This window comes from Martes martes (genome assembly GCF_963455335.1).
Source record: "Martes martes genome assembly, chromosome: 11".
Lineage (NCBI taxonomy): Eukaryota > Metazoa > Chordata > Mammalia > Carnivora > Mustelidae > Martes > Martes martes.
The window spans coordinates 66,859,087-66,871,112 of NC_137899.1; the positions used below are offsets into that span (position 1 = coordinate 66,859,087).

The following is a 12,026-nucleotide window of genomic DNA, read 5'->3' on the forward strand; positions in this document are numbered from 1 at the left end:
GTGATGTTTGAAAGGATAAACGTGGATGCAGGTAGACTTATGAATATGGAAGCAGAAGTTGTTGGAGTTCCTCTCTGATTACTTCTATTTTTTGCTGATGATAAATGATGGAGGGGTGCCTGGGTGGCTCAGTTGGTTAAGCAGCTGCCTTTGGCTCAAATTATGATCCTGGCGTCCTGGGATCAAGCCCCATGTGGTGCCCCACATTGGGTTTCCTGCTCAGTGGGAAGCCTGGTTCTCCCCTGCCTGGCATTCCCCCTGCTTTGTGCTTGCTGTCTGTGTCTCGCTCATTCTGTGTCAAATAAATAAATAAAATCTTTTTAAAAAAATAAATAAATGGGGGGGGCGCCTGGGTGGTTCAGTGGATTAAGCCTCCGCCTTTGGCTCAGGTCATCATCTCAGGGTCCTGGGATCTGATGCCAAATCATGTTCTCTGCTTGGCAGGGAGCCTGCTTCCCCCTCTCTCTCTGCCTGCCTCTGTGCCTACTTGTGATCTCTCTCTCTCTGTCAAATAAATAAATAAATAGAATCTTTAAAAAAATAAATAAATGAGGGAGTTGGTTTGAAAACAATGGAGAAAATCTGGAGTGGCTGTTGTGGAAAAGAGAGCTAACCAGGCAAGCAAGTATTGTTTGGCAAAGTTGAAGGCTCATTGGAGGTTGGACACTGTAAATATGTGGCCAAAACAATCTATATTGTCTATCTAGGATTTCAGGTCAGTTTTTTAAAAAATCTGTTTTTGAATCAGAAGTTTAAGGTCTAGACTATATTTTATTAGCAAGTATGATACTGCAGACAGTGCAGGAGAGATTATAAAACTAATACAATAATTCTCTTACTTTCTCCATCCCAACATAAAATTTATAATACACATGTGTGCATGAGCATGCATTCTCTCTCTCTCTCTCTCTCTCTCTCACACACACACACACACACACACAATTATATAACATTATTAGAACTCCTTATGGAGAAAGTTGTATGGGTTGTCATCATCTTGTTGCCTCTAACCTTCCACATAATTTTCAATGGAAAGTAGTGAAGCTATTATTGTGTGGGGTGCAGTTTGTTGGAGAGCACGAACAATGCTGAGGCAAACAACTTACTATTTCTATAAAGAATTTATCCATTTTCAGAGAGCAAAATAACAAAATTCCATTGAAATATCCCCCTCATATCCACTGAAAGATCCCCCTCAAAAACATATATCAGTAGAGTTGGGAGGCAAAGATTTTCATTATTTAGATTACATTAAACAATAATAGTATTCAGGATAATTTTATATTTTAAAATGTGCTATATATAGGTAACATTCATTAAATATTTATTATGGACTGGGCACGTTTAACTTTCACAAAAACTCCATTAGGTAAGTATCTCTCCCATTTATAGCTTAGGGAACTGGATTACAGAAAGGTTGAGTAACTTGTCCTTGGGTATATCCATTGTAAATGGCAGAGCTGGGATTAGAACCCAGGCAGTTTGACTTCAGAGGTCGCATGTTTAAATTCCTGCCTATACTGCCTCTTCGAGGTGGGAATTTAATGAAATTTCCTAAAGTAAAATGCCCTTTTGAAGTTTTGGAAAATTAACACAATGACTGGTTGGACAGATGAGTTGTTAAAAGACGTTATGAGCAATTCAGTACAAGTAGAGACTAAGGAAACAGTAGATACCAAGACTCAAAATAAGCTGTTTCCTTAGATAAAATTTCCTTCATAAAAAACAAAACAAAACTTGGAAACACTTCAAGTATAGAATAGACTACAGAAAATAATTACAATTTAATATCCAAGTATTACATTCCCTTCTCTTCTTCTCAGGAAGGAATCACTATTCTGAATTTACCTATCACTTCCTTACATGATTTTCCCAATCTGATCTCAGATTTTGTTTTTAAATCTTTATTTATGATATACCATGTACATCTTTTTGCAATTTGCAGGGTTTTTTTTTTTTTGCTCAACATTATGTTAATGAACGTTATCTAAATCAATACTAGTAGATTTAGTTCGTTAATTTCCGTTTAGTATTCCGTGTATGTCAGTTTGTCCAATAGTGTAATTTAGTCATCCATTCTCCTGTAAGTGGATATTTAAGCTGTTTCACTAATATAAGTAATGCTGCTATGAATATTCTTGCACGGACTCACGATAATTATTTATATATTACATGTATTATGTAATATTCTATATTGAATATATTTAATTCCTTAACATACAGTTTAACAAGAAAGGTAATAACGTGCATGAACTATACGGCAAAGATAGGCATTAGTTTTCAAAAAAGGTATAACAGACCGTGGGTTGTTCTGAGCAGAGCGAGGCTACTTCGACCACCGAGCGTTTGGGGGTGGATACTCAAGGATCAAGCGACATTCATTACTACAGTATGACACCACACTCAGTCTTTAATTATTCTTTCACTGTTATCCAATAGTTTCACGTGTGTTCATTCATTTTCCCAACTAGAGTATAGCTCCACCAGGAGGGAACCGAGAACCAACAAGGTGAGTTAACACGAGTGTGACCGTGAAGAGTCCGCAGTGGAAGCTGCAGCTGGCGACCTCTTGGCTGTGCCAGCCTACCAGAAAGTGACAGCGCCAGGCGAATGTCGGGGCAAACAGGACCTAATCTCACTTTCCACCTCAGGAGTCGTGGAAGCTGAGGACACGAGGATGGATGGAGGCATAGACACCTGCTCAAAGTGTCTCTCCACTTTCACCCACAATGCCGCCAGGTCAGTAGCTGGGAACAGAGGCTTGGACGCGGCCCCCACCCAGAGCGCACCTTCCCAGTCTGGCCTCTGTTAACCGCGCCTCTTTGCTTTACGCCAAATCCGTAACGAGGCGCTAAGGCCAACCCGCCGGCTTCTGCAGCTCCAAAACCTGACGTGAAATTGCGCGGGGCGGCACTGACAGAGGCCATCTTTAATTTGGGCAAAACCCCACCCTCATAGCCCACCGGCCACTCCCTCTCGTCGTCCCCAGGCTTTTCACCGACAAACGTAATGTGACTTAAACTTAGAGGTAGTGTTAAAGAAACACACATAGAGGCCTGACTATCCATGACCCTGGAGACGCCAAATCCCGCCAATATAAACATGGCGGCTAAGCCTGAGTAGCAAAAGAGCGCTGATGCCAGTGAAGTCATGTTCGAAATGGAGAGAGGCGCCGGGGCAGGGAGGGAGTAGTCTCGCGAGATCGAAGCTGGCGTCGGCTAGGCCCGGAAGCCTCGTCTGAAGGGGCGGGGGCGGAGGAGCGAGCGGGAGTCGGGCGAGAGTCCGCCTGCTGTCGCCTGCGTAAGCGGGGCAGCGACGCCGGGCGGCTACGCCGCGAAACCGGCGTAGGCGGCTTTGGAGAATCGGCGGGCTGCGCTGCGCCCGGGCTGGTCGCGGAGGGGGGAGGGGATGTCGGTCAGTGCGAGATCCGCTGCTGCTGAGGAGAGGAGCGTCAACAGCAGCACCATGGGTGAGTCTCAGCTTTGGGCCGCTGCGACTCAGGTCGGCGGCTCCGGACTTGGAGGGGCTCTGCGGCCGCCAGATCGAGCTGGGGGAACGCCCTCAGACGATGTGGGGAGCTGCGGCCGAAGGAGGTGGGGTGGGCCGGCGGCGGGCCCGGGGCGCGGTGGCGGCGGGCCCGGGGGGAGGGGAGAAAGCGGCGGTGACAGTTTGAATTGAATGTGGGGAGAGCTGAGGCGGCGGTATTTCCTGTGCCGCGGCGGACGGGCCGGGGGAGCTGGGAGACGTGAGCAACGGCCTCGCCCGCCCCGCCGAAGCGGCCCGAGCGGGGTCGTCTCCGCCCGGTCCGGCTTCCGCGGCCCTGTTTCCTCCGGTCGGCGGCCGCTGCACCCGCCGCGGAGCTCCCCTCGTGGGGAGTGGGCCTGGCGAGGAGGGTGGGGACGTGTGTGCGCGCCTGGGTGAGGGTGCTGTGTGGGCCGGCCCGCGAGGGTGGCGGCGGGGAGGGAGGAAGAAGGATGCACCAGGCTGAAGCTGCGGTGGAGGCGGTGGCGGCTGCAGAGCCTCCGGCAGCCGCGTCGCCCCCTCGCTCCGCCTCCCCGCCTCTCGGGGTTTCCTTTCCCCAGGCGCGGCCCCGAAGGCCGGTGGATGGCGGGCGAGGCTTGAGTGCGGAGGCTAAGGAGCTGGTTTGGGCTTAATTTTTAGGAAAAAGACGAAAGAGAACGCCTGGGAAGGGCGCCCCCACCCCTCCCGAGGAGTGGAAAGGATGGGAAGGGTCGCTGGAAAAGGGAGGAGTTGGAAATACTGGTGATATTTAAGGAAATTAATTTTTGAAAATATTTCAGTATTTTCAGTTATTCTCTTCTGAAGCCTTTTCATTTCCTTTCCTCCCCCACGTATTGGAAAAAGAACAAGGCCATTTCATTCACATTTTCCACTCCTGAGTTCCATTTCATACTGTGTATAGTAGGAAATAAGTAACTGAGATTTTTCTAACGCATTTCCATTTGCTAAGTTACATTTTGAGAGTGCTCTGTTTCAGATTTTTTTTTTTTTAATATAGTGGAGGGAAAGAATATTTAACGTCCAGGTGTTTGCTTAGTTACTGAAATAACTGGTGAGTTTGTGGTTAAAGTTAAACTTTAAGATTTATTTTAGCTTTGTTATTTTGATGGAATGATAGAATACCTTCCTGAGTGCCCTTGAGAATCTAAGTGAACATATAATCTAGATTGAGAAGTATTTTACTTGTTTTATGGATTTACGTGAGTATAGTCAGTCGTCGTCGTCTCTCACTCCCCAAGTATATAAAAGCAAGTTGAGGAAGAAACTTTTCAGGCATTAAGTGTACAGGTACAGATGAAATTTATGGAATCCTGATAGACTGAAAGATGATGTCTTAGCAGGATAAAAATTATTAAGCTGGTTACTGCTGCCCGGATCCCTTATTCCTCCAAATAGCAAGTGAAGGGGCTGGGGGAAGGCAGGAAACTGTCTTTCATCCCACCCAGCTGTTCAGTGGGTGGGGCTAGAGGAGATAGGGTTGAGTGGAGCTATGAAATAAATGTGGAAGCCACATAGATGGTTTGTATGGTAGTAGTGTGTCATTCTGTGATGGGACAACATGGTGGGGCCAAGTTCTCCTAATATAGTTATTAATAATATCACACACCCTCTTAGGCTTACAGAATGGAAGATCATAATTGATAATAGAAATTTATTTTGTGTTTATGTCAAATAGATTTTAATTTACAGAAAGGATATTTTTGTAATTTGGTTAAGAATTTTTGGTTTCTGGTTTTGATTTGGAGAAGGTTTTCAGTACATCAGCTACATGAAAGGTAGTGTTATCAATAGATTGTTTCAGAAGTTCGTTGTAAAATTGGTTGCTTGCATTTGTGCATTTTCCCACAGAAATAATCTTAAGTAAGTGTATGCTAGAACTTCTGAGCTAGTCTAACACAAGGTAAGACTCCTGACATGTTAGAGCAATTGTAGAGGGTTAATGTCAATAACACAGACACACCGCACACATAAAACTTGGGTAGGAGGAAGAGTTAGATCTGTGGTTTTCAAAGTCTCAGTAATGGGGGTGGTCAGGTGACATAGACCATTCAGAGTGAAGACAGTGGAGAGTAGGTTGGCTTCGGATTTCTTGTTGATGATACACATACTCACTATAGATTCCATTCTAGGAATTGCCAGTAGGGTACTGTTCTATGACTAAATTACCAGCTGATAACCATGTCTTACATTCTGAGCTAATAAGCTCTCTGCAATTTTTTATTAGAGGGTGAAAAATTTTAACTTTAACATGTATGTATTTTACTGAATTTTGAGGCAAAACTAACTTTTTAAAAATGTGTGTGTTTTTCCTTGTTACTAAATCTGGACTGTAAATGACACTAAATTTATTGTGCCATGAAACTGATGTAGGAAAAAAATGTGTTTTTGAGGAGTAGAATTGTAAGGTAGCATGATTATGGGTTACGCTTGCCAGATGAGACCATAGTGTTAAATGTAGACAGTTGGTCTCTACAGCAGTGTTTTGCAGACTGCAGGTTGAGGTCTGTTAGTGGGTTTTGAAATCAATTTCATGGACATGTAATAATTTTTAAAAAGTAGGAAAGAAAGAGAAGATAGCAGTACATTGCACTTAGCATGAATTTTAGGCAGGGTTAAATTTTGTTTTGTATGTATTGTGTATTGGGTTGGGTTATAACATTTTTATTAAGAATTGTGGTCAAAACTAGGAAAACACATGGGGGATGTGCAGCATGGATGGGTCAAGTCAAAGGTCTTTAAACATTATGGTATAGTGTGGAGATCTTGGTCTGAAAAGGAGGATATTAAGATTTTATTTATTTATTTATTTGAGAGAGAGAGATAGCAACGGAGACCATGAGCATGAGGGAGAAGAGGGAGAAGTAGACTCCCCACTGAGCAGGGAGCCTGTCATGGGGCTTGATTCCAGGACCCTGGGATCACAATCTGAGCTAAAAGTAGACACTTAACCAGCTGACCCACCAGGTGTGAGAAGTGAAGACTTTAAATGCTGTTAAGTCCATATGGCTTTTTCTTATCTTGGATTTATTTATTCTGTACTCCATACGTGAAATGTGGTTAGAGAGATCTGGGACTTACTCCTTGAGAGGAAGTCATCATTTCTAAGACCCAGAGAAATCAGAATGGGTCCCAAAAGAAGATAGTATTGTTTAGGGCCTCTACTCTAGGCTTTGAGGGGTAATATACACACACACACATATATATACACACACATGTATGTATATGTATACATATATAATTTATAATATATAATAAAATTATCATTTAAAAATTTAATTATTATTTTTTGTCTTGTCCATTTACATCATCAGAAATCAAGAGAGCCGAGTTTTGGGCATGAGCCTGAGGGAAGGGGGCCAAGGAGGCAGCTTGGTTTGCTCTCAGTGTTGAAAGCTTTAGGCCAGACATACAGAAGGTCCTTTTGATTTGTGCTGGTGCAGTCCAGTTCTCCAGAGGTAGTATTACATATAGGGATTTGAGTTCAAAGTGATAACAGACAAATATAGTATAATGATTAAGAATATGGGCTTTGGTGTCAAGCAGACATGAGTTTAAATCCTGGCATTGCTTACTAGATGTATCAGTTAGGATGCAGTTAGGATACTGCTTTTCAAACTGACAAAGGACCTTTTCTTTCCTGTTTCTTTTAAAGTTTCTAATCCATTGTTGACTGATACTATTGCAAAAACTACTGCAAATTTTTTAAAAAATGAAGATGAATTTAAAGAAGGGGAAATACAGTCCGAATGTTTTTTCAATCCCAACAGACAAATTTATTTTGCTATAAAAATTTTCATTTCTGTGCTCTTAGTTTCTATACTTCTGTGATGTAATCCGATAAACAGTTCAGACTGGCTTACACACACCACATTTTAAATAGCACTGGGTTAGACTATGGTGCAGTAAGAAATAGCCCTAAAAAACCTAAGCGAAGGTAGCTAAAGATGAGTTTTTGCCTGTCATTCTAAAGTTTATGTACTTTATTGAGGCAAGTGTCTCTTAACTTCAAAAGTACCTTCAAAAGGCTGAGGAGAGTTAATAAATATCCCCTGAGGTTGGGGAGAGTAAATAAGTAGGAGAGTAAATAAATAACCCCTAAGTTGTTTCTGTTCACATTATTTTGAATTAAAAAAAATCTTATTCGTGTTACATTTACATTTTGTTTGTTTGCCTTATATGCAGTGTAAAGAGGCTTTCTCCCTCCTTCTTCCCCACCAGTCTGGAAGTAAAAATTGATTCTCCTGAAGAGGTGACATGTAAATTCTGTTCTGTTTACCTTTGGGGTCACAACTGAGTACTTTCGGTAGCTTCATTTGAGAGGGGAGGCTCCAGGTCAGAATTTTTCAAATTTGACACTATTGTAGTTTGGAGTTCTGTAATTGTTTGGGGGGCTGTCCTTTGCATTGTACGGTGTTTATCAGCATCCCTGGCCTCTACCCACTAGATGCCAATAGCACTCTCCCAGTTGTGACAAAAAAATTATGTTTGTAGACCTTGCCAAATGTCATGAGGTGAGGGGGAGGGGAGAGAATCACCCCAGATTGAGAACCACTGTGCCAGGTGATGGAGAAGCCTTTGAAGAATCATAGGAAACAGAAGAAGGAAGTCTTTCTTAACCATCTAGTCCATAATTCTTCCTCTTAGAGCTCTCACCATATTTCTCAAAATTGGTAATCAGAATCACTAGGTAGCGTGTGTGTGTTTGTGTGTGTGTGTATGTATGTACCTACGTACGTAAGTTTATCATTTAATTCATGAATTTTTGTAAATGTGATCATTAGTTAACTGGATGCATAACATTATACTAGGTCAGTATTTTCCATAGTATAATTGATAAACCTCATGCATCAGGATCAACCACAGCCTCTTGTTAAAAATGCAGATTAATTAGTTCCCACCACACATGCAGCGATTCACAGTCTCTGAGAGGGGCCCAGGAATCTGCTCTTTTTAAAATGCTTTCCAAATTAACTTTTTTGAGGTATAGCTTTCATACAGTAAAATGCACAGAGTTTAAGTGTTCAGTTCATTGAATTTTGACAAATATATACACCTTGTAGCTTTTATTCCAATCAAGATAAAGAACATTTTTGGGGCGCCTGGTTGCTTTAATCCTTTAAGTGTTTGACTCTTGGTTTTGGCTCCGGTCATGATCTCAGGGTTGTGAGATCGCCCTGCATAGGGCTCTGTGCTCAGCAAGGAGTCTGCTTGAGATTCTCTGCCTCTGCCACCCCCCTATGTGCTCTCGCTCTCTCAAATAAATAAATAGATCATTTTTTTAAAGATAAATAACATTTCCATTACCCTAGCATTTCTTTCTTTTCTTTTCTTTTTTTTTTTTTTAGGTTTTATTTATTTATTTTGAGAGAGAGTGAGTGAGAGAGAGCAAGCATTGGGGGCGGGGAAGAGGCAGAGGAAAAGGGAGAAGCAGACTCCCAGCTAAGCTGGGAGCGCTATGCGGAGCTTGATCCCAGGACCCTGAGATCATGACCTGAGCCTAAGGTAGATCCTTAACAGACTGAGCCACCCAGGCGCCCCCACCCTAGAGTTTCTTGTGCCCCTGTGCCGTTATCACTCTGCTGGCCTGATTTCTAATGTCCATAGGTGAGTTTTTAAAAATTTTTTTAAAAAAGAAACAGCTTCATTGAGTGAGATGTAATTCACAGGCAGTCGACTCATTTAAAGTGGTTTTTCTGGGTAGCTTTTTAAAGTCTTTCCCCCCTAACTTCTTTATTGTGAAAGATTTGAAACGTAAAGAAAACATGAAACAATAGTAAAATGATCATCTTGGTACTTTTAAAAGCATACAGATTGTAGTAGTCTTCCAGAGTTTCATAAGTAGTAGGCTTGGGATAAGGCCCTGATTGTTTATCAGAATAATTAATATAATTTTTTCCAGTTTTACTTTGTAAAATATATTTGAAATATTCCTACAGTGACAATTTGAGATTTTTGAAAATGTAACAAATAGTCGACTGCTAACAAAGTGTCAGACACTGTAAAATAGTAGCAATCAAGAAAGCTATGGCCCATGGCCTTATGGATGTTACTTAGTGTTTGTGTTTTCATTTCTGAAAGTGCTTTTTATTATGTGGGTTTTTTTTTTTTAAGATTTTATTTATTTATTTGACAGAGATTACAAGTAGGCAGAGCAGCAGGCAAACAGAGGGGGAAGCAGGCTCCCTGCTGAGCAGAGCCTGATGTGGGGCTTGATCCCAGGACCCTGAGATCATGACTGAGCTGAAGGCAGAGGCTTAACCCACTGATCCACACAGAGGCCCCTCTGGGGGTGTTTATATTTGTCAAATAGGTAACACAATCACTTGGTTCAGAATTCAGAAGGTTAAAAAAGAGATATGTAGTGAAATCTTTCTATTCCTATCCTCAAGTAACCCAGTTTCCTCCTCAGGCAACCTATTTAACAGTTTCTTTTATGTTTCTTCTGGAGGTGATTTTTACATATACAAGCAAAAAAAATACATTCCTCTTGTCCCCACCCATGGTAGCATCAGACACACATTCTTCCTCACCTTTTAATTTTTCCCACTTAGTGTATCTTAGGTTATTCCCTATCAGTATATGAAGAGCATTCTTATTCTTTTATATAGCTGTATAGTCTCATTATAGGTAGGCTATGATTTAACATGTCCCTTTCTGATAAGACATTCATTTTCAGTATTTTGCTACTATAAACTATATGAGTAACTTGGGACATTGATTATTTCACATGTGTTGGTAAATCAGAGCTCCTGAACATTGACACAAGACATTATCAGATAAAGTTGTAGTATTGATGTTAAGTCATTACTAGCTTAGGACTTCACTCAAGTTAATTCATTTAGCAAACATGTCTTGTGCCTTGTGCTGTGGCACTGGGGATACTGAGTTAAGTGCTGTGACAGTCGAAATAGAAGGTGATTAAGAGCTTAGGTTCTGGAGTTAGACCTGGATTCGCATGTCTAAATGTTAACTGAATCTTGGGCAAATATCAGAATTTTATCTTCTTCTCTGTAAAGTGGGAATCACAAAGTTATTAGATAATTAAATGAGAATTAGATGATAACGTGGCAAGTTCTTAGCCTCATATATTGAGCAGATGGTAGCTTTAAAAAAAAAAAGTTACCATGGGGCGCGTGGGTGGCTTAGTCAGTTGAACATCTGACTCTTGGTTTCCACTTGGGTCGTGGTCTCAATGTCATGGGATTGGTCCCTGTGTTGGGCTCTGTGCTGATCTCCAAGTCTACTTGAGGTTCTCTTTCCCTCTCCCTGCCCCTCCCGCTTGTGCTCCTTCTCTCTCTCTTTCTCTAAAAGAAATGAATAAATCTTAAAAAAAAAAAAAAAGTTAGACTATATGGCAATTGAGTATTTACTTTTCTGCCTTTATTTTTAAGTTTCTTAAAGTCAAGGACTGTGTTTTGTTCACTTTTCCCTACGTGGCATTTGCTTAGTAAATCATTTGTGATATGATTTAAAGGTATGTAGAGCATACAGTGAAAATATAGAGCAGGATACCTTTTCTAAATTGGGAAAGGTAAATCTTTAAAGGTAAATAGGAGTGATTAGGCAGAGGAGGAGGAAGGATACTTATTGTAGGCTGAGAACTCATGGTAGTTTATGAAACTAGACTCATAAGTAGAGATCTGGTGTCCTGTACTGAGTATTTAAAAAAAAAATCTTTATTGAAGGATTTTAAAAGAAGAATGGTGGGGCGCCTGGGTGGCTCAGTGGGTTAAGCCTCTGCCTTCGGCTCAGGTCATGATCCCAGGGTCCTGGGATCGAGCCCCGCATCGGGCTCTCTGCTCGGCAGGGAGCCTGCTTCCTCCCTCTCTCTCTGCCTGCTTCTCTGCCTACTTGTGATCTCTCTCTGTCAAATAAATAAAATCTTAAAAAAAAAAAAAAAGAATGGTAACCATGAACATCATGATGGTAATTCCAGTAGCAATAGCTAGAACACCAAGGTGGGGCCAGCGAATTGAGGGAGGTTAACATAGCAGTCCTAGGACTAAAATATGAAGGACAAGGGCGCCTGGGTGGCTCAGTTGGTTAAGCATCTGTCTTTGGCTTGAGTCATGATCCCAGGATTCTGGGATCAAGCCCCATGTCGGACTCCCTGCTCAGTGGGGAATCTGCTGCTCTCTCTGCCCACCCCCTTCCCGTCGCATACTCACTCGCTCTCAAATGCATAAATAAAATCCTTTTAAAAAATTAAAAAAAAAAAAAGATGAAGGACAAAGCTAGGATAGTGTCAAAGGACATGAAGTGTAGGGGATGGTTGTGAGGGGATGTTGGTGAGGAGTAATGAATCCAGTGTCGGAACCTGAGTAAATGGGTGATTAGTAGGTATTATATATTGAAAAAGGTAATTTAGAACATGAAATTGAGAGGACTGGAGAACATCTAAGTATGCATGTCTGGTAATCTTAATACTAGGAGAGACCTTTAGGATGGGAAACAAAAATTTTAAGATTATTGTGAATTTATTCATTTGTGCTTTGAGTTTTTAT

At 41.7% G+C, this 12,026-nt stretch overlaps 1 protein-coding gene across 1 annotated transcript in view; it reads left to right on the forward strand.

Annotated features, from left to right (window-relative positions):
- Positions 1–3,408: 3,408 nt before the first annotated feature.
- The window catches only part of SEPTIN7 (septin 7), a gene marked incomplete at its 5' end in the record, with an annotated part of 112,623 nt that continues 104,005 nt past the window's right edge, over positions 3,409–12,026 (forward strand). Inside the window, 2 exon segments of the mRNA XM_080817990.1 lie at positions 3,409–3,467; position 3,469. Coding sequence (XP_080674116.1) covers positions 3,409–3,467; position 3,469 — 60 coding nt within the window.